Source organism: Scleropages formosus, chromosome 24 (assembly GCF_900964775.1).
Source record: "Scleropages formosus chromosome 24, fSclFor1.1, whole genome shotgun sequence".
Lineage (NCBI taxonomy): Eukaryota > Metazoa > Chordata > Actinopteri > Osteoglossiformes > Osteoglossidae > Scleropages > Scleropages formosus.
The window spans coordinates 11863574-11889365 of record NC_041829.1 but is presented as its reverse complement, the minus strand read 5'-3'; the positions used below and the strand labels follow the sequence as shown (position 1 = coordinate 11889365).

The 25792-nt window shown below is 47.7% G+C and overlaps 2 protein-coding genes across 4 annotated transcripts in view; both read right to left on the bottom strand.

Annotated features, from left to right (window-relative positions):
- The window catches only part of LOC108918934 (uncharacterized), a 31505-nt gene extending 20545 nt beyond the window's left edge, over positions 1-10960 (bottom strand). For all 3 annotated transcript variants that reach the window (XM_029248920.1, XM_018726577.2, XM_018726578.2), the window contains exon 1: positions 10552-10960. The gene's annotated coding sequence lies outside the window, so the exon portion shown is untranslated. The remainder of the gene's footprint in view (positions 1-10551) is intronic.
- A 5159-nt stretch (positions 10961-16119) lies between these two features.
- On the bottom strand, positions 16120-25475 carry LOC108918842 (coiled-coil domain-containing protein 68-like). The gene is made up of 10 exons (XM_029248609.1): positions 25450-25475; positions 23119-23292; positions 22837-22905; positions 22257-22400; positions 20695-20820; positions 19475-19603; positions 18951-19045; positions 18210-18315; positions 18014-18097; positions 16120-17106 (listed from the first exon to the last, which is right to left on the bottom strand). The coding sequence occupies exons 2-10, from the start codon at positions 23227-23229 to the stop codon at positions 16996-16998; spliced, it is 975 nt and encodes a 324-aa protein (XP_029104442.1). The 5' UTR covers positions 23230-23292; positions 25450-25475; the 3' UTR covers positions 16120-16995.
- Positions 25476-25792: the final 317 nt, after the last annotated feature.

Below are 25792 nucleotides of genomic sequence, written 5' to 3'. Positions count from 1 at the left end.
GTCATTTATTCTTATCATGTTCCTTATCGCTAAAGGCAGCGAAAAGAAAGGCTAACGCGTGTGGATCATGTTGTGTATAAAAATACGGTGACATTCTTTACAATAGCCACCCATGTAATCTCCAAGGGAAGAACAATGCAATGTGCAGAACAGCAACGGGGGTGGAAATGCGTGTTTATCGGGTGTTTTTATCATCTTGTGCCGGATGTTGTGAAAAGTGCTCTTGGCTTGTTTGCTTTCCAGAGTTCTGCACTTGCCAACTGCGATGTCGCTGTGTGGCACAATGCGGGTCTTTGCTGATGCCCAGATGGGCAAACAATCAATCAAGTGTGAAGCGGCACGGCACAATGCACAAAGGGACCGCTTCATTTCACCCACTCTGACATACATATATACAGTACATACTGTACGTTCCTGCCTGTAACAACCTGAGGTGCGAAGGACTTTGTTTTTAAGTTGTCTTTATAATAAAGACGAAGAAAAATTTGCATGTGCCCAGGAATTAAAACACAACATAAAGTACAGTGGGCTCCGACACACTAAAATACTGTAGGTATCATATCCAGTACAGTCCCACACAGTAACAACATACAGTCCAACTGCTCAGCGATATATAGGATAAATGTTCCCTGGGGGCATTTCTGATATTGGTGAGCGAGACATGTCTTCAGTCTCCTGATGAATGACAGTGGGTGTGGTTTGATGGTTGGTTGTTAGGCTTGGTTTGTTGGCTTGGTTTTGTTGGTGGTTGGGGTTTATGGTTCTGAGTTGATATGTTAGACTTGGTTTGTTTGGTTTGATGGTTAATTTTTGTGTTGGTGGGAGTAGGCTTGGTTGGTTTCCGTTGGTGGTTGAGACTTGATTTGTTGGTTTGGCTTTGGTGGGTGTGGTCTGATGGTTGGTTGTTAGGCTTGGTTTGTTGGCTTGGTTTTGCTGGTGGTATGGATTGATGGTTCTGAGTTGATGTGTTAGACTTGGTTTGTTTGGTTTGATGGTTAGTTTTTGCCTTGGTGGGAGTAGGCTTGGTTGGTTTCCATTGGTGGTTGAAACTTGGTCTGTAGGTTTGGCTATGGTGGGTGTGGTTTGGTGGTTGGTTATTGTTAGTGGGTTGGCTGGATGGCTGGTTTGTAGGGTTAGGCTTGCTTTAGGTGTTTTGTTGGTGGGTGTGGCTGATGTTTTGTGTTGGTGGGTTAGGCTTGGTTTGGTTATTTGGTGGTGAGTTAGTTATTATGTGTGGGTTTGGTTTTGTTGGTGGGATTAGTTTCGGTTTGGTGGGTGGGTTAGGTCAGTTAAGCTTCTTGGTGTCAGGGCATGAAGATGTATTTTGGCTATGCTGGGTGTTGTCCTCTGTGGTTTCAGGTTGGTGCTTGGACTGGACCTTGTGTAGAGCATTGCAAAATACGCACGGGGTATAACATCTTTTCCTGTGTATCTTGAATGTCTGTAAAAAAAAAAATGCAGTACAAAAAATTCCAGCAGGTGGCTAAACTTTAATGTTGATCATCATAGAAAATTAATTTTAGGGGCAGTGTCAATGGTAGGATGCTCACAAATGAAAGATAAATTAACTTTCTTGATATTATATTCTTCGTAATGTCACTGACAATATTTTGAGGTCTGTCGTCACACCCGTGCGTGAAAACTGCAGTACCCAATTGTTTCTCTTCCCTTCTTTACCTAGAGTGCTACCGGAGGACTACTCGCAGAGACCTTTGCCAACATCGCTGTCCATTCTTTCTCAATTCGCACAGATGTCGCTTGCTGTTGACAGTGTGATTAAGTTCTGATTAATAAAGTTCACAGAGGCACTGCACTGCAGAGGGTAAATGACAGGAACCCCTGCTGGCTTCAAGATTAAAACCTGAAAAGAGTCTTTAACTCCAAATATGACATGCAGTGCAGTAGACCATGGCAGTTGCTGCCCAAAGTGCAGTTTCCACAGTCATGCACTGTACGAAATATAAAGGCTACAGTCTTGTACTGTGAAATGTTTTATTTTCACAGCAGCAAGTGAGATTAGCGCTCCAAATCTGTATTTACAGAATCTTTTTATCTTCAAATTCAAATTGTACAACTGGCTGACCTATCACAATGTCATTTTCATACTGAACACAACCCTACATGCACAATTATTATTAACCTTTACTTAGCTGAGAATTTTGTCCAGTGTGACTTACGGTGTCAGCTTTATACTGTATCCCCAATTATACGGAAAGGTAATTTTTACCATAGAAATTAAAGGTAAGTACCATGTCCAAGGAAACAAGAGCAGGAGCAGGAACTTGAACTCGTGCTGTGACCGCCGGGCAGCAGATCTAACTGCTGGACTTGTAGTAAAACCTTCTTCTAACAGTTACAAACTGACAAAAAAATTCTGAATCTTTGGTAGGCAGCAACTCTGTCTGAGGACCACTTCAAACTCGTAGCGGTCTATGCAGGTAAACCATGGTGACACTACCGTCCTTGGATGGACACTATTGTCCTACAAAAATATTGAAAAAGCCTGACAGATTTGTTTCCTTTCAGCATCTCCTGAAGTCATACTGTAGCCTCTGTTTAAAAAAACTAATAATTTTCATTCATAGGGCTAACACATCCAAAATCCATGGTTGTTACCAAAAAAAGGTTTTTTTTTTTTAATATAATAGAGAACTATTTAGCAATGTTCACAAAGGTAAATAAAATGTGTGTGGCACAGTTTCCAGCTGAATAGTTTTTGAATAGTTTCAGTGAGCATGGAATGTATCAGCATCACGCAAAAAATGTCTAGGGAGAGCACTGATGATGCGAAATTTTAAAGACAACCTTTGTTTTTAAGCATCTAGTCCTTAATGCTTAAAAACTTCTAATCTCGGCCCAGTCATTGTGTCACAGTCTATAGATCAAACTGGACAACTGTCTCATTCTGCCTACCTCCTCGACTAAGAGTCTGGGAGCGATGATTGACTCAAGTCTATTTTTCTCTCAGCACATCGAAGCCACAACCCGGTCCTGCAGATACATCCTGCATAATATTCATAGGATCTGTCCTTATCTCATAATTGACTCTGCCCAACTACTTGTCCAGGCCATGGTGACATCCCGTCTGGACTACTGCAACTCTCTCTTGTGTGGGCTTCCTGCTACTGCCATCAAACCTCTGCAGCTTTTACAAAATGCTGCTGCACGAGTTGTGTTTGACTTGCCAAAGCGTTCCTATGTATCTCCTCTACTCGTTTCTCTGCACTGGCTTCCTGTAGCTGCCCGAATCAAACTTAGGGCCCTGGTTATTGCCTACGAATGCATCAATAGAACTGCTCCCAGCTTTTACAGGATCAACCGCTACACCCCAGCCAGACCGCTTCGCTCGTCTACTTCTGCCCGCTTGGTGGTCCCGCGCACGAAAGGCTAAACACGGAGGTTCTCGGCTCTGGCTCCGTTGCGGTGGAACGATCTCCCCCTCTCACTCAGAACTGCTGAAACTCTGTCCACATTTTAAAAGGGTCTGAAGACTCACTTCACCCATGGTCTCTTAAGCTCATGTGAGGTGTATATTTTCATCCACCGTAACTTTACGATCATGCCCGGACAAACCTTTTACGCAGCTACTCCTGTAATGTACGTAAATGTTTGTGTATCTCAAAAAAAATAGGAAGGTAATCAGGAATCGTCGATACTCTGAGTTTTATGCAGCTACTCGTGTGATGAACATTGGTGCATATAGTGGAATGAAACAAACTAACTGTACTGAAGGATCACACGTCTGCAACTGTGTCTCTCTTTCTCCTAATGTAATGTAAACATTGTATTTTCTATGAGATATACGTCGCTTTGGAGAAAAATGCCTGCTAAACGAAGAAATGTAACTGTAATGCTGTTAGTGGCTTTAGCTTTTCCCTCAGTTTATTCAGAAAGTGTGCAAAGGAAACCAACGGTTTCTGCTTAACACTACTAGATACAGATCCAGAGAATGCTCCAGAAGGCTCCTATTATATTACATTCAACTGAATCTGCTTAGTGACCCAGTTAACTGGTTTGCATGGAAAGTTCGATCATCGGATCGACCGTTAAAGTTTCACTTCACTCTGACAGTCACTGTGAACCACATTTCCCGCAAGCAATACTCAAAGACCAAGTATTTTCAGCAAGACCCAAGTTCATTAATCAAGCTCATTTTGTATTAAGAGTAAAGACTCATAAAGTACTCTAGAATACACTCAATAGTCTGGAGGCATCATGGCACAGGTTCAAGTCTAATTTCTGGAGCATTTCCTTCATAGTTCCATAACACAGCTATCTTGCACTGCTGCTTCCAGGCTTCCACCATTCTTGCTGCGCCGCTATGAATAAATGAGCGGAACTGGTGTTGCCATGAGGAGAGCGAGACCTCCTGAGACAGACAGAGGATCCTAAACATGAGCTACAGGACAAATTCACAGCCCTGGAACTCTACCACAATTTGTTTTATTGTACCCAGAATTTTGGCTATTTATTGTGACTTTTCTTCTGCGCTATCCAACCTTCTCTACACTTACATTGTGCATGAAAATGAGGGGACCTCAATAAACAAGCAAAGAATTAGAAAATGTAATAACCATTGCATCTCCTGTATAAAGACCTACACACCCTCGTGCAGAGGACAAGTATTTTTTGTCAGTTTAGCATTGTGTCCTCGTCTTCCCATTTGTGTCCTTCAGAAACACCGTTTGCTGAATTTAAATATACTGCAGAGATTTCCAGAAATACACACACACACACATTTTCTGAACCACTTGTCCCATACGAGGTCGTGGGTAACCAGAGCCTACCCGGAAACACAGGGCGTAAGGCCGGAGGGGGAGGGGACACACCCAGGACGGGACGCCAGTCCGTCGCAAGGCACCCAAAGCGGGACTCGAATCCCAGACCCACTGGAGAGCAGGACCCGGTCCAACCCACTGCGCCACCGCACCCCTTCATTTCCAGAAATATTTACGCAAAATCTGGAAACAACAGGAGCAGCCATCCATCCTGAGGTCTGCTCTTTCAAAAGCGGCATGTGACCATGGAACTGTCCACCAGGATTTGCCCCAGGCACGAAATACTGCGCAGCAGAGCAGTCCATGTGCTTTGCCTGGGGGCTCCGGTTCGGCATGAACAAGTCGGTCGGGTTTGAAGCCCCTTTACCGAGAAGCGTGGTGGGAGGAGAATTAAAATCAGAAATTAAAAAAAAAAAAAAAAAAAAAAAAAAAAAAGATTTTCATGGTAATAAGAGGAAGAACAATAGCACACACTTTGCACAACAAAGAGTTGATAAAGTGGTCTGTACAACACAAAGGGCTCACGTTAAGCATCCCGAATATCGGGCGCAGTAGGGCAGCAAACGCGTGGAACTGGAGTTCCACATGTAAAACATGCACATACATTATTGCACATTTCTGCCCAGCCTCTTCCTGACTGAAACAGTGCCCATGACTCAGAGATCCCCTCGAGCCAATTCCCTGGCAATCAATAATCCGTCACCAAGACACTACGCGTGTGTGTGAAATGAAGCCATTTCTGCTGCGGCATCAACAAAGACCGCGCAGCAGCCCAAACTGCTGATTTACAGCACGAACGTCTTCCTTGAAAGGGGACGGTCAAAGTGACACGTTAATTTCCTGTTAATATCCCAAGTGCTTAATTGTGGCCAATTTGAATGTGAATGCTCTTAGTGGTACTTCTCTGGAAATGGTCTTTGTAAGCGCAACGTGGTACATTCAAACGTAAACTGAAATCGTGCGGTCGCTTCTGACGCTTAAAATATCATTCCTTATACAAATACGTACGATTATACATTTCTGTAGAGTCAATCAGCTCTGAAAAACACTTTCCAAAGTATATTTAATTTGTTTCACGCATTTTCCGTGTGGTGTGTCATACCATTTGGCACCAGAGTGTCGTTCAGTTTGCAGTAGCTGCAGCGGTACCAAAGGCTTTTAGCTAAAAATCATCTGGGATGAGCTTAATGGCGTTGAGAAAGAAGAAAAATTTTAACGCTAAGGCGTCAGCGGAGTTTAAAACGTTCTGAAGCCGCTATTCCAGGTTTTCATGCAACGGCGACAGACGCGAGACCGATGAAGAGGAACCACTGGGCGGAAAGTGCTGACTGGAGCAGGGCAGCCGCGGAGCACTTTATTCACGCAGTCCTTTCTGCGGTTTTTGAAGAAAAATGGGAGACCATGCAAAACCGTGCTTTTTGTAATTCTGGGGAAAATGCTTTGCCCTCGGGGTAAAGCAGAGTAACGCTTCTTTGTGGCTTCTACAGTCCCTAGCAATAGGAAACAGGGCAAGGAAAGAGGACTATAATTAAAGAGGCACTTAAGATATTCTGACACAGCTTTTCAAGTGAGGAGCTTTGATTTATTGGGAGTGGAGCAGAGACAGGCACCTCAGCTCACCTGAGGATCATCTATAGGTCAGCGCTCCTAATGATTCTCGCACGCTGGCACATGCCGACATTTTGCTCGTGTTCACCCATGTGGCAAGGCACGTAAGGAAAGCTGACGCGAGGTGCCCACGTTTCACTTAAGGGGTGAACGCTGGACTCAGCCGTGGTTTCCGCGAGGCTTTCAAACCTCGCGCAGATCCGAGCAAAAACTTCCCACGTGCGAGAAGTGCGTCCGAACACAGCGCCATGAAACCTTTTCGCACCGAACACACCCGATCGAGCGCAGTCGCGCTGGTGCGCGAATCAAAAAATCGGGAAGTTGGTACAGAAAATATCACTAATGTCCTACAGAACCCGCAGGGTTCAATCCCCACTCAGTCTCTGTGGAGTTTGCATGTTCTCCTTGTGTTTGCACGGCTTTCCTCCCACAGTCCAACGACACGTGTCTCAGGTGTACTGGAAGCAGCACCTGCGTCGGGGACATGGTGGCGCAGCAAGTAATGCTGGTACCTCCCAGCTCCTGAGTCACTCAGTGGGTTTGGGTTCGACTCTAGCTCAAGATGGGTGGAGGTTATGTGGCGGTATAAAACCACACAAGTGGTCTCTATGAGCTGGACTCTGCTTGATGGCACATCTGTCTGTGTGTGTTATACTGCTCTGGTGTGCAGATGAGTGAAGGGAGTTTACTGTAGTAAGCCTAGCACTGTAAGTCATTGGGAATAAGGGTGTCAGCTAAATACTACAGAGTAGTCACTGTATAGCATCTGTTGAATGAGTGCATGCAGAGTACTTTATCGGAGTGTCCTAGAGAGCAGATGTTTTGTTAAAAAAAGAAAAACGTAAGCATTTTAAGTGCCCTTACACATATATTCCTCTCAGGTTCTCTAGTCTGCAGAAAATACTGGAAAGAAGCCATCAGTGTCAGAGCTTTGAGACGCGGTTGATACACTGTGCAGATGTACTCTTGCCACCTTTGGCCAACAGCAACAGAGAGCTGCAGCAGAAGCAGGGTGGAATGACACTAATGGGAGGGTTAGTTTTAGGGTCCTGGTACCTCTATTCAGAGTCTCTTCACAGGGCATGTGTCTTCAAGTCAGAGTATGAGTTCGTACAATTTCCCGCTTATCGTTAATTCTGTCATTACCCCTAACCCTAAGCCTTCCCCCCGTCTTTGCCGAACCTTTTAAGGTGACAGCATGACCCTGTTTGTATGGATGTATGGATGAGTGACCCAGTGTAAGTAGTATATCTAGCAGTGTAAGTCTTCAGGTGCTCTGGTTTCCTCGCACACTCCAAAAACATGCTGTTCAGTTCCCCCATAGTGTGTGTGTTCCACTGATGTATGGATGAGTGACCCAGTGTAAGTAGTGTATCTAGCAGTGTAAGTCACCACGGTGAACAAGGTGTGTGGGCTCATAACACTACATAGTTGGAAGTCGCTTTGGGGAAAAGCATCTGCTAAATAAATACATGTTAATGTTGACCGTTATGTTTGCTTCGCCCAAACTGGACACTAAATGGTCGTATCGGCGGTTTACGAAGTACCCTGTTTGATTCCACCCCTCACCCTCTTTTTCCACCGGAGAACAGAAGCAGCTCTGCAATCCGTGTACTGCACATGTACAGCACTCATCGATTTTCTGCTACAAGTTGATACCCATTCGCCGGCGTCAGTCATCGCTGCTCTGATCAACCCCCGTGTTGCAGAATGAGGTTAAGTACCCCGATTACGGTGAAAAACTCCACGCGCCACGTCCCAGCGCAGCTAGCACCGGGACATTCCCTCATTCACGACAGCAAATATCAAAGCTTGCTGGTCTGGTTGGGTGTGACCTTTCATTACCCCCACATCGCGGTAATTAGCAGCGCTATACTTTGACATTTATAGATGCGCCAAGCGACTCCCATTCCCCGCATCTCCTTTTGTTAACCGTCTGCTTTCCAAGCCGACAGGAAAGGAGCAGGGAAGGCACATCTTCACACGCCACCCCCACCCCCACACACACACACCCACCCGCTGCGATTGCTTCTGCCTCCATCCAGCTGCAGCTGCTGTTCCCCGGTACACAATGGGGCTTATTTATAATCCCATCACACATAAGGGAGCGTTTTGCAGGAGGAAACACGGCACAATGGCAGGGATGGGGGACAAAAAAAAAAAAACGTGCAGAGCTGTGACAAAACAACTAAACGCCGTGGCCCGAAATGTTTCCATGGGGGAACGGAGCCGTTACAATGGGAAAATAGGAAAACAAAGACTCCTGGCAATTCCTCCATCTGTGGACATCCTGTGTTTATATTCAAGACGCCCAGTCGCGTTACAGAGACAAACAGGCGCTGCCGTATACGAGGAGGGGGAGTTCGGGACGGCCCGACGTCAGCCGAGTTCCTCAGGAAGAGGCGTCCCCGTGGAGCGGGGATGTCGGCGGCGCAATGCCGAGAGCGGCCCACGGCGTTGGCTAAGCTCCTCCGCAAAGTTTGGCCCCGCGATGTTCCGGCGGTCGTCTCTCACCAAACACTTCGCTGCTGTATTTTATTTATGGAGGACACATTCAGGCTGCTGGAGAGGATTTGCCTCCCTTGCCAGTGAATTCATTTACACTGCATGAACTTCGCAGTGACTTCAGCAGCAATTTTTCATGAATCGCCGCGGGGTCCGATCAAGCAAATCCTTTCATTTTTCAAGCTGTTTCGAAACGTCCAGTGATCTGTTCTCACAGACGCCTAATGTGTCAAAGAGGAATACGTTCATCCACAAGATAGACCCTTTTAAGTGTGTGAATTTACAAGTTTCTATTATTTATTCATCTATTTTTTTAAAAAGAGGAGTTTCATTTGATATCCCTGCTTTGATTTACAAGACATTTCTTTGCATTCATGAGGACGGAATTTGGATTTTTTGCGCCCACTTTTTCGCAGAAGACATTCTGAAGGGTACACTTCCAGAAGAAAGTGGTAACTCAGCCTCCAACATTCACATTGATTCATTCAGCTCCATAGCACAGGGTATGAGGCAGGGTGATTTACATCGATTTATCTGACGCTTTTTGCTCCTATGTTATTTATAGTGTTAGGGTTGCGCAATAGGATAGGTACACTGATTTACCCATTTATACAGCAGGGCAATTTCTCTTCCATCCATCAAATCAGGTTAAGTACCTTAAGGGCACCACCATAGGAGGTGGAATTTGAACCTTTGTCCTTCCGGTGCAATAGTTGGAATCATTAAAATCACTGGAATAAACTTTAAAAAAAATACGATGTAGTGCTGCAGGTGCTACCCTCCAGCGCAGAGAGGGACAAGCAAAGCCTTCCTGGTCACTAATCATCACATGGGGGGAGTTGGTACATCTCTAGCACCTGACTGATTGACTAACTGCTTAATTGAGGAACTGACTCACTGACTGACCGACCGACCGACTGACCGACTCACTGATGGACTGACTGACTGATCGACTGACTGAGGAACTGACTGACTGACTGACTGACCAACCAACTGACCGACTCACTCACTGACTCACTGATGGACTGACTGACCGACCGACCGACTCACTGACTCAGTGATAGACTGACTGACTGACTGACTGATGGACTGACCGACGAAGAGACTGAGTACCCGCTGCTGCGCTCCCTTGGCCACCGCGGCTCGTTGACACTGTAGGTTCCGACTGTCAGCCCACACACCACCCGGTCCCGAACTGAACGGTCCCGTCCCAAAAAGTAGCATAAATGCAGCAGGGGAATCCCCCGACAGGACACCGTGCGTGCACGTGCCAGGCTGAACCCGAGCGACAGGGGAGCACGTGACACCGGGACAAGCCCGTGCGATTCGTCGCAACGATGCACGGACGGAACCGAATACACACCACACAGCGCGTCACATCCCCCCCCCCAAAAAAAAACAGAACAAGCATTTTACACGCAAATGTCTTTCCCGATTCAACACCCGGCATCGGAATAAAAGAACATCGGTAACGACGAGTGAGACAGAGACACGGCGGGCGACAAACAAGACACACAGCCTTACCGGTGACAATAAATCATTATAAATAAATTGTTTCGCGTGGACTTCGGGCAACTCTCTTTCTCGCTCTCTCCGTCTATATATTCCATCCATATTCTATTTTTCTCAATACAGACAGAGCTGTCGCCGGCACACCCACCTTCCCGAGATTGGCGCTCCTCCTGGGCGGGAAATCATGCTGGGGGCGCGAGGGCACAGCCACAGGGAGGGATTGATTGATCGAGCAGGCTTCCGCGCGCCACCACACACCCCCCTCACACACGACTGCTGCCTCGAGCCTCGAGCCCCGGTTCTTCTGCCGCACGGAGCGCTCCGTCCGCCGCCTTTGTCGGACCGCTCTTCGGCAGGGACATCCCCACCTGTCCCCGAGGGGGCGTCTCGAGACGGCCCTCCGCGCGCGCCAGTCCGCGCCTCCATGGAAACCGCTCGGGCGCCAACGCTCCCGCCGATTGGTCGGCGGAGAGCACGCGGCCGGCTCGGTCCCGCACGCAGAAAAGTTTGGGAAACGGAGCGAAAACGGCGCGCAGGGTAGTGGACAAACACGCGATTCCATTTCGTCACTTTAATAGTGTAAGGGCACGTGTGATACGAACTTCGCGTTCGGACTCTTTCGGCGCTCGTGCTTGTGCGCGTCCCCGAGTGCCCAAAAGGGGGCGCGCTGGGTGCTCGCAGAATCAGAATGAGCTTTATTGCCAAGTATGTTCACGCATACAAGGAATTTGTTTTGGTGACAAAACGCATAATGAAAAATAGAAAGTACACCATATACAAAATAGACACACGTTTATGTATATGTGCATTATCTATTGTATGTATATACATGTAGATATGCAAGAATGAGTAACATCATAATGCTTGGACTGTGCAGGGAAAGATGTTTTTCTCTGCTACCACCGTTTCTACAGCTTGAGTTTTTGCTCTTGTGACACCGAAATGCCGTGGCAGTTATACCTCGCTACATATTGCTCCAAATGCTATAAACAGGTGCCCACTCACACACACACACACACACACATTTTCAGAACCGCTTGTCCCTTACAGGGTCACGGGGAACCGGAGCCTACCCGGCAACACAGGGCGTAAGGCCGGAGGGGGAAGGGGACACACCCAGGACAGGACGCCAGTCTGCCGCAAGGCACCCCAAACGGGACTTGAACCCCAGACCCACCGAAGAGCAGGACTGCGGTCCAACCCACTGCGCCACCGCACCCCCCACAGGTGCCCACTCTACTTTCATTATCTGGGTCTTTTCACCCTCATTCTGTCTGTGCTGTGGAAGTTCCTGTCACTAAGATGAAGTCCTCCTACGTGTAAACATACTTGGCAATAAAGCGCAATTCATTCAGGGCTTACAGGCACAAGGAAGAAAATTTCAAATTATGAGAAAGTGTTGCTTGAACCATATCCACTACGAATGATATTTTTAAAAAAAACGCATTGCAGGGAGTGCGGCTTCAGGCTCCCCTGGGGCAAAGAGATGCACCGGCACACAACAGCAGGAGCTGAGCAAGTATCCAAAGTGACTTCTTCCAAGGAAGCCTACACACCCACAGTGACTTACAGTGGTGGATACACTACTTACAGTGGCTCACTCATCCATACTTCAGTGAGAAACACATACAAAAAAATGGGTGAACCGCACCCCATGTTTTTGGACTGTGGGAGGAAACCAGAGCATTCACAAGAATACGTGACTGAGCAGAGAGCAAACTTGCATTCTCACACCACTGAGGCCCTGTAAGAGAGCAGCACTAACTTGCTATGCCAACATGCAGCCAAATTACCCCGTAAAATTGCCCAGCTGTGTAAATTAAGTCTTTGTTGGTGGTATAATATTGCTTTGCTGAAAATCATCACTTGAATGAAGAAATGTAGACTATGAATTAGTGTGCTGCAATCTGTTCTTTTATCACAAAGTACTTCAGCGTGGGATTGCAAGTGTTCCAAATAACAGTAATTTGGACTTGCCTCAGTTGGTAATGTTCTAAACACCTTCTCCCAGCACTTCACGGTAAAGATACATGGATTACAACTGCGAAGCAGTAAAACAATGCATCTATTTCACTGCTCCTTTTTATTCCAAACTCAAAATAAACCAGAACTTAGGCATTCAGTTACATCAAAACCATTTGCTTCATGTTCGAGTTCAGGTCAGAGTCTGACAGCAGGGACCAGAAGAACCTAAAGGAGTGCGATAAAGGACCAATAATGAACCCGTTGGAAAATAAATCACCTGGCTCTACTGCAATGCCTCTTCGGTGTTAATCCTTGAATTTGAAGAAAGTTGAAATCCATAAATGTAGACTAAAACTTCATGGCACCAGACAGAAGTCTCTGGAAAACTGGTTGATGGTCAGTACCCCAGCCCAACTGACAGGTAAAGACTAACCAAATATGTGAGTTTGTGTGGAATGCAGGCTGCTCCACACCACCCCCACTGCCAAGTTTGCTTACAGTAATGCAATATACATACTTCTAGGAGCCAAACCCCACTGACAGTCCTTAGCACCTGTAGCCAAGCTGTGGAGTCAAAAAGATTAAGGCTTTAAGTCAAGACATTTTGTGTACAAGAGCATTAGTCTCCCCTCCCAACCCAAAATAGTTAAGGATCTTCAAAACCAGTATTTCCCTACAACCTTCTCACTTTCTGTGCCAGGGTACTTACATATTATACTGGACAAAAACGCTTCAACTCCCAGGTTCAGTAGGATGCTAAGAGGAGGGGGGGGAAGAGAGAGGGAAGGAAAGGGGGGGAAAAAAAAAAAAAAAACCCCCACCCCACATCAATAATAAACACAAGAAACACGTAGTCACGGCCAACACGGGAAACCAGGCTGACGGACTCGAAACACCGCAGGTGCTTTTATTGCTATAAGCAAAGAAAAATTCACTGTCACAGCGGAGGGGTTAGTGGTCGTGTGGGCGAGGAGCGTCTCCTCAGCATGACATGAGGTTCGGTGGCCAAGTGCGTCCGAGTGACCAGCAGTGCTTTTATAGCGCGTTTCCTGATTGGTCACAGGGTGGTCAGGCGCGCGCTCGCCAGGTGTCACTACGGTACCCCCTCCTCAGACGAGGCACTGGCCGGTCCGGATGAATTTCATGGTCCCACCTGAAGAGGGAAGGGCCACGCGTCACCGGGCCAGCCAGGTCGCGAGGGTTCGTTAGGGTTCCAGGGACGCAGTTTTCCAGCAGCTCCCCTTGGATCCCGGGCTGCCGTTGAGCAGCGGCGGCGGGCGAACCGGGCAGACCGCGCGGAAGTGGCCAGACGCGCCGCAGTAGAGACACAACCGGTCCAGGAAACGGCGCCGTCTCTCGTCGGGGCTCAGGCGGCCTTGACCGACTGGCACCGGTTCAGGAGCCTGCTGTGGCCGAGAGGTCCACTCCCGCCGGGTCAGATTATCGATCGTTATCGCTGCCTCCACAAGGCGCTCGAAGGGCCACTCGTCTCCCCGATAGAGGAGCGCCTCCCGGATGCGGGGGTGGAGCCCCTTCCGGAAGCTCGCCGCGAGGGGGGCGGAGCTCCAGCCGTTCCGCTCGGCCAGGACACGGAACTCCACGGCATACTCGGCCGCCGAGCGCTTGCCTTGCCGGAGCCTCAGCAGGCGGTCGCCTGTGGCTGTGGCGGGGAGCGGATGATCGAAAACCGCCTCGAAGCGCTTCTTGAATGCCTCATAGGTGGAGGGAGTGCGGGACTTCCAAGCCGCTGCGGCCCAGCGCAGTGCGGCACCCGTGAGGAGGCAGACTACGTAGGCGAGGCGAGCTTCGTCTCGTCCGCTTGGTAGGTCTGCGGGGGCTGACACGAGCTCACACTGCAGCAGGAAGCCCCCGCATTTGTCCGGTGATCCGTCGTACCTCTCCGGGGTGGCCGGGGGGCCTCCGGCTGGAGGAGGGCCACTTGTTGTGACGGGAGCCGCCGGCGGCGCAGCACGACTTGGCAGCTTGGGGGCCGCGGAGCATCCGGCGGCTTCTGTCGATTGCACGATCCCGGTACCCTGGACTCTGGAGGAGCACCTGCCTTACCACGAACCCCAGGGACCGGGAGCCCAGCGGGGCCCCTCGAGGGGAGACGGCGTAGTGTGGCAGGTCGAGCACCGCTGCCACGTCCGTAGAGGCGGAACCTTCTGTCATGACGAACACGGCTGCAGGTGCTTTTTTTTTTTTTTTTTTTTGCTGACGAAAGAGTCGTGATTTGCGTTAGAAGTTAGGGCGCTCCTCCTCACCTTGAGGTTCAGCGGCCAAGTGCCTCTGACCAGCTGCTTTTATAGCGCGTTTCCTGGATTAGTCACACACGTGGTCGTCAAGCGCGCGGTTGCCAGGCAACGTAGGGACGCGGTCTGGAGGTGACGGTGACACATGCATACAACTCTCATTGTTTTTTCCTTTCCTTTGATGAAACTTCATCTGCACGTCCTGACCAAAAGGAGGAATGAAATTGCCAAAGGAAATGGGCAAAAATCAGTTGTAACCAGTAGTGTTTCAAAGTATTGGAAGTGTCCTAATATCTAACCTCAAATATGAATTGAGGAACATTATTCATAGAGAATAACAGCACGGACATATTTTCTCAAATACAAGCAGTTTTGCTGGAAATAAAACGGCAACGTTCCAATGTGTGGGCTTTGAATGCTTATGCAAACAGCTTATTTTAATTTTTATCTTTCATTAAAATATGTTCTAACAAAGCAATGTCTCTAATATTATTGAGTTTCGGTGATTTGAAGTAAAATGTCACAGTGAACAAAACTGCAGTGTACCATTTACGATTCAGTAAAATTATATAATTGGTCAAATGTCTGAATATGCATGTAAGGCACTGTAAATTCTCACTGTGGACTCAAGTTTTTATTGGCCTCCACACCACACACATCCAATAAATCAGTGTCAACAGCGGATACGACTGTATATATAACAGGACACAACATCTCCCATTAAGAGAATTACTAATTGCTAATAGACAGAGACAATATAGTAACTGTATTTTACTGGAGATGATTTAAAAATAAAGTACATGATACAGGGAAACAAAAAAGTGAAGTTGCTTATGCCTTGCATCAAGTTATCTACATTGATCATCACATTTATCATATATGATGCTTCTCACCAAAGCAATTCAGGATTATTTACCCCTTTATACATCTGAGTAATTTAAGGTAAGCACCTTGCTCAAGGGTATTACAACCAGAGATGAAATTTTACCCAGTAACCTTTGAGTCCAAAGGCAGCAGCTCTAACTACTAAGCTACCAGCTGTCTGGTTACCTAAACAATGAGTTTCAAATGGTTGAAAAATGAAGGCTCTGTCAATTTAAATGGTGTGTTTAGATAATCTTGTGCTTAAATGCATTCTTATATTTTTCTGGTTATTTCTCAAATGTATGAATGACTATAATAATTACATTTAACACTGTATACTAGGGGATGGCACTGTGGTGCAGCATTGGTGCCTCACAGCTTGTGGTTTTGGGTGTGAATTTAGTTAATTGGAAAAGTGGACTGCGTTCACTTCTTACTCCTAAAACAGTCTGAAATAGTATCCTTAATTTAATGAGTATATAGTGAGTGGACTGTATGTGAACAAAGGGAGCTCGTAGTGCAGGGGTTACAGCTGTTGCTTTTGGACCCGAAGGTCACATGTTCAAATCTCATCTCCCAGTTGTACCCCTGAGTAAGGCTGCTTACCCTAAATTACTCCAGTAAAACTACCCCGCTGTAAAAATGGATAAATAATTCTAAGTTGGCTCAGGGAAAAGTGTGTGCTGAACATACATGCTTTTAGCACGGTACTGTTACTGCAATGAAAGAAAGTGCCAGAAACATCACAAGATGAACATGATTATTTTTGGAGGCAGCATAGCGCTGCAGCAGGTAGCGCTGCTATCGCACAACCCTTGGGTTGTTCGGTCATAGGTTCGAAGCCTCTTTTAACTATTTTTACATCAAGAGTATATAAATTGCTCAACAGCTCACTGGATATTATATGATTATTTGCGAAACAGCCATTCTGAGAATCACTGTCTGTCTTAAGCAGAACAATGGCATTTTTTAACATGCCGTGGTAACTGGCGAGACTTCGCTAGAGCAAAGAAAATGTAAAACGTTATAGCGGCGGACAAAACATGGCATTGTGTGTTTGGGTGTCTTTAGATACTGCACCGCAGTTTGCACTCTGTCTGCTTTGTGATGTATATTACCATGCTCCAGGATGTTCCTCTTCTAGGGGTTAACACACATTGCTTGTTGGGTATTTTAATTAAATACTGCAGTCGTTAGGGTCGATGTGGTCTTTGCTGCCGTTGGCCACCCACGCTCTGTTGAACGCACTGTGCGAGGTACAGTATATCTAAGGAGTTTTGTCACGACTGTGTGCCGGACGTCTTCCGTTCAGTAGCACGTCTTTCTGGAGTCCATTTGTTGGAGGCTGTTCTAACTGCATTTCTATTACCGAGTCCACAGTTACGGTCTTCCCTGGGCCGACTGCCGCCGCGCGACCCGGTTCTCGTGAAAATCGAGTGCTTTTTAAGTATACCTTCAATCTCGAAGAGCTTAAACCGCAACCCCCGAGGAATATAATAAAACGCCGGGAGCTAAAAGTGCACTTCTTGCCGACATCCGTAGTCCCGCTTCGCGGCGGTGCCAGCTGGCTCCTCGGGAGTCTGACTGCTCCAGAATTCCAGCAGGTACTTCAGCTCTTCATTCTGTTCGAAAACCCACACAGGTGCATCAAACACAGGAAGGGACAAGATTTTGACCGATGGCCGCCGGCTTCTCTTTTCATTTTCCGTTACGTTCTCTCTCTGGTCCCGTTGCGAACTCGGGCTGCGAGCTCAGCGGATCTACTAACACCCGACAGCTTCACTTAATGCTGTTCACTCCAAGAGAATGGCTCGGACTCTCATGGAGCGATTCGCTCTCACCGAGTCTGCCTTGTGATTTTTTCTATTCATGCGTTCGTATATTCTACCATTAAGCTAAGGGAAAGGTGGCTCCTACAGTTCTGGTACAGCAGTTAAAGAGATGGACATGTAATCGGAAGTTTGCTAGTTCAAACCCCACTCCCTGTTGAGGCTGTGATCCTATGTAGTACACTAACCACCTTAAACTGCTCTATTAAAAATACCCAAATGTATAAATGTGGGAAACACTCTAAATTCCTTTGTGTGAAGTAAGCCACGGTGAAACAAGATGTCTGAGAACTATCAAAACCCGTAGGCTTCCCCGGCTGGCGTCAACTGACTGGGGATTTAACTCTTCCGGATTCGACCACGTCGTGCAGGACGCCGGTTCCACCGTTGGAAGCATCATCAGGGAGCTGCTCCACATCTTGTAAAAGCTAGATGTGATTCACATTTGTATTCATGCCTGAGGAAGCCAGACTTATATCAATGATTTCACATCTAGCTTTTACGAGATGTGGCAGCTCCACGATGATGCTTCCAACAGGGGAAGCGAAACGTTGGAACCAGCGTCCAGAAGAGTTAAATCCCCAGTCACGTGTCTGAGAACTGTTTAAATTGGCAGCTATTCGGCGTATATGTATTTTAGACTGGTGTCAAAGCAACGCCTCCGGTCCAATTGTAAGGAGAACGGCAGATGCTGTCATACCTGGGCCTGAGCAGCGTGCAGCTTCTCTGTGAGAGACTCCACTGCGCTCTCCTGGGCCGAGAGATCTACATTCAGCTCCTTGATCTGAAGACACGGAGCAGCAGAGCGCAACATCACGAACGCGGCACGCGCTTCGGCCCGGGTCGGCCCGTGCAGAGCGCCCACGGGGTCACGAGAGAGAAGCTGAGCTCCTCACCTGCTGCAGGTAACAGCGGATTTTGTTGCTCTGACTGAGGATCACGTCGTCCAGATGGCAGATCTTTTCTCCTAAGGTGCAGATCTCCACTTTGTGACTCCTCAAGCTGAAGTTATACAAATGAAAGGTACTACCGCAATGATGAAGGTAGCGATATGCCACGAAATCACGCAGACTGCACTTATGACCGTGGCAGTGTCACGGTAACTATATTAATCATAATTAAAGTTACATTCGATTGTATTCGTGCCCGAGGAACCCGGAACTATATCAGTGATAATTTGAATTCGGCGCACAACGGCCCAACAGCGGATGTTCTTCCTTCGCCGACTGAAGAAGTTCAACCTGCCACAGGAACTGCTGATCCGGTTCTACTCAGCAGTCATTGAGACAGTTATTGCGGTGCAAAAGACAGTCTGCTTTGGCTCGGCTACCGGATCGGACAGAAATAGGCTACGAAGGACGATCGAGACGACCGAGGGGATCATTGGCGCACCCCTGCCTACCCTTTAGGTCCTGTACAAGTCCAGAATGAGGAAGTGGGTGAGCAAAATGGTCACTGATCCCACACACCCCAGGCACAAACTTTTATATTTGCATCCATATCACCTCTATAATTTTGACTGAATGCACTGCATATTTGAGTGGACTTAGCACATGCATCATTTCCATATTTGTATCATGCCTATCGAGGGGGTGTGCAAGTGCGTGCGTGTGTACAAGAATAGGGGCTTTCTGCACCTCTCTGCTTCAAGACGTGGCTTGTGCACCTTTGACAGCTTACACATGGTTTTGTGCTCAATTAAGTTTTTCCTTGCTGTCAAGGCGATCCGTTCCTTTAAGAAAAAAACAGAGCGAACATTGGAAATTATTGCAAAGTCACATATTTAGCTATAGAGGTGAAGGATGATTTACGGAAAACACACACGTTAACTGAAGCGCCTCGTCCCGAGCCGGAGCCTAATCCGGCAACGCAGGGTGTAAGGGGTCGCACCCAGGAGGGGACGCCGGTCCATCACAAGGCACCCCAAGCGGGACTCGAACCCCAGACCCACGAGAGAGCAGGACCCAACCAAACCCACTGCACCACCATGCCCCCTTTTGCTGAGAACACTACAGACTAAAACAGATTAATATACAGTTCAACTTTAATGTTTTGATGTGGTGAGTTTAAACACACGCCCATTCACTCCAGTAAAAACTCAACTTCCTTCCCCATTTAAACCGAAACCATAAAAATTTAATTGTGTCGTTCGGAACATTACCTCCCGCATCCTCTCAATGCGTGTCTCCATTTCACGGACTTCGTGCTGTTTATCCTGCAGTTTTCGCTCCAGACTCTTCAAACGTTTCAGGCGCGTAGATAATTTATCCTCCTGCTCCGTGATACGTGTCTTAAATTCGGGAGATAAAAAAAAAAAAAAAAAATATTCAGGATTGAACTTCAGCTGTAATAACTCACTGAGTACCGACCCAACAGCAATGACTGATTTTGATTTTAGTGCCCAAGTGAAAAAAAAATCAATGCATGAATACATCTTTCGCATGAATCTTGACAGAAATTAATCGCATAATAAAATTCAAGATGTATCCATAACCAAGACGTTTCTACAAGGCAACAGATACTTATAAACTAGTACAGCACCTGAAAAGGTGCTGATGCCTAAAATATTTCACAAGGTCAATGCCATAGGAGGTTTTTGCAGTTTTTTACTTGACATACAGCTTCACTAAAACTTGCAAAGACCACAGTCATATCCTAGTACCACACTGCTACAGCTATACATGGGGATGGGGCGTAGTATAGTGGTTAGCACTGCTTCCTTTGGACCTAAAGACCAAAGGTCTGATCCCCACCTCCAGCTGTAGTACCCTTGAGCAATGTACTTACCCTAAATTGCTCCAGTACATTTACATTTATTTATTTAGCAGACGCTTTTCTTGAAAGCGACTTCCGATGAACTCTATGCAATGTTATCAGCCCTTATTCACCAAGGTGACTTAACGCTGCTCGATCCACTACTTACTCATCCATACATCAGTGGAACACACTCTCGCCGTCACTCACACACTACGGGGGAACCTGAACAGCATGTCTTTGGAGTGTGGGAGGAAACCAGAGCACCCAAAGACTTACACTGCTAGATACACTACTTGCAACGGGTCGCTCGTCCGTACATCGCTGGAGCACGCACTCTCTCTGTCACTCACAAGTAAAGTAAAATTACCTGGTTGTATAAATGGGTAAATAAATAGGTTGTAATTCACTTTGAAGAAAAGAATCAGCTAAATGTGTGGGACATTTTGGCTAAAGTGACTCCTGTAAGCGATGGGTTCAGCGTGATGCACTAACATCCCAGTGCGTGGCTTTCTTTGACACCTTACCTAAGTTTTTACTGGACTTTGGTAAGATCGTAAGTCGTGCAATTGTGACACACTTATAGCGGTCAGGTCCTCGGATCTGGAGAAGGTCTGTGTTTGTTACCTGTAAGGTCCTCTTCAGCTCACCATAGGCCTCCTTCTCCTCCTGCATCTGCTTCCGGTAGCGCTGGAACAGCCTGGCGGATGCGTTTCGGAGGGTCTCGGCCCCAGCCTCCCGTAAGGCCTCCAGCTGAGCGGAAGAGCAGAGGGGCAAGGGGACAGGCGAGGTAAAACAGAGACCGAAAAAATCAGCGGAGACTCTTCCGGCACACGTACTAGGATCCTCCTGCTGCGAAGCGCTTCGCTGTATTGCAGCCGTCCGTGAAAAGTGACAATGAGTGACAGGAAACAAACGAGCAGCTGTGTGGAGAAAGACAGCCAGAGACAGCAGTTTTCTGAAACAAGAAAGACAAGCAACCGCACCAAACCCGCGAACCTACAAAGTAAAGCAAAGACCGAGCAAAAACTACAGCATATACTCAGTGTACACTTAACAGGACAAATAACCTTTGCTTATTACGAAATCAGGCCATCTACATTTATCCACGTAGCAGATGCTTTTCTCCGAAGCGACGTCCATCTCGGAGAAAATACGGTTTGTGCATAACGTTAGGAGAAAGAGAGTCATAGCTGCAGACCTGTGATTCTTAAGTAAACTTAATTCGTTTCTTTCCACTTCGTGCAGCGATGCATTTGCTCTTCGTTCCTTTTCGCCATGACCAGCAGAGTTGGCATTTACTCACGAACACGGAAACCCGTTGAAATGGACAGAAACTGCAGCAATCAGTGTATCGGTCTATTTTACTGCAGTGTTTCTAACACTGCGAGTCGCCTTTGATGAAGGTGTCGGTTAAGTGCTAGTTAGCGATCATCGTAATTCTTGTTGGAGAAGAACGTTTCCTAAATGAATAAACTGTTAACTGTAAACGTACGTACAGGTGGCACAAGGAGTAGCGCTGCTGTTGCGCAGCACCTCAGTGGTGCAGGAGGACGGGGTTTGATCCCTGATCAGTTTGTGTGGAGTTCGCATGTTCTCGCTGCGTCCTTGTGCGTTTCCTGCAGGTGCTCTGGTTTCCTCCCACACTCCAAAGACACGCTGTTCAGGTTCCCCCATCGTGTGTGAGTGACAGAGAGAGCGTGTGTGTGTTCCAATGATGTATGGATGAGTGACCCAGCGTAAGTAGTGTATCTAGCAGTGTAAGTTACCATGGTGAATAAGGTGTGTGGGCTGATAACACTACATAGAGTTCATTGGAAGTCGCTTTGGAGAAAAGTGTCTGCTGAACAAATACACGTATAAATACCTTGTGCCGTCGGGAGATGTGCTCAGTCCTGAAGAAATGCCTCATAAGCAGGAATACTACATAAAACTCCTAGTAAATTCAAGCTCTTGCAGCTCGAAGGAACGCATCTCGAGGGATAACTTTCTGAGTAAAAATCTGGGGGCGGCTACAAATGTTCAGCATCGATGCTACGGAGTACAAGTCCTCTGAACCATACCTGTGGAAGAGAGCACAGGCTCTCCTGTAGAAGGAATCCACTGGCACCGCACCGGTTAAGGACTTACGCTAAACCCCAGGAAGGGAGTCTCTTCTCTAAAGCGAGGCTCGTCGCGCACGACCTGACCTTTAGCCGAAGTTCCCGGTTCTCCGCGAGGATGCCGGAGAGCTGGCTCTCTTTCGCGTTCAGCTCCTCCAGGACCCGCCGATGCCGAGGATGCGGGGAAGTGCGGCCGCGGAGCTGCCGCGTGCCGACGGACGGACCCCGGCCCTGAACACGGCCCGGAGACACGGCACACGTTTGAGTCCCGCGCTTTCAAATCCCAAGGAGTTAAACAGATCGTGTCACGAATAAAACAGAATGCGGTGACATTCCCTACACCCTTCTGCAACACATTGTGCCACGTTTAGCGGTTAAAGAGCTTGACTGGTGACATATTAATACAGGCCGAAATCGGCGCTTCGAAATGTCTCGTGTTCCAAGATTCCGCTCCATTTAACCCTCCGTTGTTCAGGTGGCTATCGATGACTCAACTTTTACCTGTATAGGTTCTACTGCAGACAAAAAGTGCCCTAAATCTGAATAATTTAAAAAGCAGACGGTTCAGCCTGTTCCCGCTCGAAACCCCCATCTACTAACACGTACACTTTCGGACTAAGAAATGCTGTGAAATACGTCTGAGTGTTTTCAAGGCGAAGTATTTGACCTTCGTTTCTGCCGGCGCTTCTTCGCTCCCACGCGTCCTTTTCTTCATCTTCTCCAGCTCTGAACAAATCTGAACGATCAATCAAAACGTTCACCGGATTTATTCCCACCGTATATGTTGTTGAAAGCAATTAAACGATGAATTTGGCACCGAATTATAACGGAACCAGTGGAGACAGCGTGCTAAATATTTTAGATGGTTTGGAGCTAAAAGCAACACACTCATCATGCAGTAGAAGTACTGGGCAGCCCTGTCCTGCACCTTTACCTATAGGCTCCTTACCTTCCTCACATATTCTGTCTCTTCTTTTATGTAAGAGACTCTGCTGAAGTGGACGTTGTCTTGGTTGTCTTCCGTCGACCCTTGGCTCCCGACAGGCAGCTTTCTCCACATTATGGGTGACTCCTGACTCCTTGGTGCTTTACTCCTCTTTGGAAAGTGTGATGCCACAGCTTCCTAACAACGGACAGGAGAAACGCACACACGCACACTGTCCGAAACCGCTTGTCCCAAGCAGGGTCACGGTGAACCGGAGCCTAACCCGGCAACATAGGGCGCGAGGCTGGAGGGGGACGCGCTCGGGATCGGACACCCCTCTGTCGCAAGGCACCCCAAGCGGGACTCGAACCCCAGACCCACCGAAGAGCAGGACCCGGTCAAACCCGCTGCGCCGCTGCACCCCTCACCACAGTAACACAGAGCGCTGAAAAACGCAAACCAAAAAAGGTCTTCCTCCAGAGAAAAGCTGAGCCGGAATAATTTCCTTCCGGTGTGTCAATATAATTCAGACAAATTCATAATTTCTACAAACTGCTAAATGGGAATGGTGTATATTTACCATGGTACAGTATAATAAAGACAATTTTTGCGTGGTTACTGCAGTATAGTACTCACAGTGGCCATTAAAGGAGAGAAAACATACAGGGCAGACAAACTTTAAAATAATATTGGTAAGCAAGATGAAAAAGATAAATAGATATGACTGTTGAAGCATGAAGTTACAATTTCTCTGCTCCATGGGCTTAATTTTTCTGTGGAATCACACCAATAGGTGGGGGACCATTACACCGGGTTCAAATTTGCCATGATTTATTTGCTATGGGGGAAAATTTTGTCAGTAATGGACTCAGAACATTGCACATAAAAGTCACTAAACGCTGAAATAAAGTCGTTTAAAGCAATGAAAAAAAATCACACCAATATGAACGTTTCATCACATCTGGGACAACGGTGGTGTGCTGGTACACATTTACGGTGCAATCCGTTCTTAAAGAGCACTCGGCGAAGCCCATAAGGTATCCGATGCGGGACACCGCCAACATAACACACACACACACACACACACACACACATTTTCTGAACCGCTCGTCCCATACGGGGTCACGGAGCCTAACCCGGCAACACAGGGCGTAAGGCCGGAGGGGGAGGGGACACACCCAGGACGGGACGCCAGTCTGTCGCAAGGCGCCCCAAGCGGGACTCGAACCCCAGACCCACCGGAGAGCAGGCACAGGCCAAGCCCGTTGCACCACCACACCCCCCTGAACGAGATTCATCTTCAGCCAAATGAAACACGTTGTTATGTATATAATGCGATACGTCCACCAAAGTCAGCTGAGTGCACGTGTACCGCAGTCATGCCGTTGGACGCACTCCACATAAACAAATACGACGACGTGTGACTGGGAAGTGCCGGGGGGGGGGGGGGCATGACCCCACTGCATATCGAACAAGTCCACATGTGAAACAGTCAGTTATTATCAGTCATTTGTGGGGGGGCACATCAGGCATGCATGAACACTGGGGGTCCATGCGTCAAGCATCCCCTCCTTTCTCAAGCCTTTCTTCGCTTTAATTACATTAATGACTGTAATTGCGAGGGGACTCTGAGGCCCCCCCACCCCCCACCCCCAACGCTCTGGCTCCATCTCATCCGTGGCCCTGCGCCCCTGCCCCGTACAACATGCTCATCTTTTGCTGTTTCGTCTTCCTTCTGTCCTCAGAAACCCTCACGAATAACCAAATTCATGTTATGCAAACATATGATGGGACCAATGGGAAATCATTAGTAGCTGACGCCCACGGTAACTGTATTTGAGGAGTGCAGTTGGGTTCAGAGGGCCCCGCCTCCCCAGCGCTGGTTTGAGCGCTGAACTGCTGTCCGATGATCTGCCGAATAAATCTTTTCTTACTTTTATTTGCCGAACGGCGTTACGCGTTCATAGATTCCGTGACATAACAATTACACGGTACCCAACCCCGTGCGCTTCAGAAGAGCACAAGTACTGCGCTGTGCATTTGTACTACTGTACTCGCGTGAGCGAAATGATAAATACCACGGTATCGGGGCAGGAGTCCGTCGGAACCGCCATACGGCTCCCGTGCCGCTTTGTCGGACTTGTTACGCGGGAATCCGTTTGACAGGACACGAGTGCGTGTCGTTACAATTAAAGCAAGCGTTCGTGATCGGAGAAGCCGAGGAGAGCGTCCCGCAAACTACAAACTGGCCGTCTGTCCTCTCTCCCCCCCCCCCCCCGTGCTGCCAGCACCCCTCCCAACGTTGACTTCAGTTCAGCATTCAACACAATCATCCCTCAGAAATTGATAACCGACCTGAGCCTGCTGGGTCGGACCACCTCCCTCTGCAACCGGATCCTGGGCTTTTTGACTGGGAGACCCCAGTCCGTCAAGCTCGGCAACTCCGCCTCCAGCACCACCACACTGAACACCGGTGCTCTCCAGGGCTCTGTGCTCAGTCCACCGCTGTTTATCCTACTGACTCATAACTATGCTGCAAAGTACATTTCAAATCATATCATTAAGTTTGCTGACGACACTAAAGTTCTGGGCCTCGACAGCAGCAATGATGAGTCAGCGTACAGAGAGGAGTTGAACCAGCTCACAGATTGGTGTAGAGACAAAAATCTATCTCTTAATGTTGATAAGACTAAAGAGA

Excerpts from the sequence above, each read along its gene's own strand:
- LOC108918842 (XM_029248609.1), bottom strand. The coding sequence starts at position 23,229 with ATGTGGAGAAAGCTGCCTGTCGGGAGCCAAGGGTCGACGGAAGACAAC. Across the intron at positions 22,906-23,118 it reads AGACAGAATATGTGAGGAAG|ATTTGTTCAGAGCTGGAGAA; the intron begins GTAAGGAGCCTA and ends TTGATCGTTCAG. Across the intron at positions 18,098-18,209 it reads TCCGCTGTTACCTGCAGCAG|ATCAAGGAGCTGAATGTAGA; the intron begins GTGAGGAGCTCA and ends CCGTGTCTTCAG.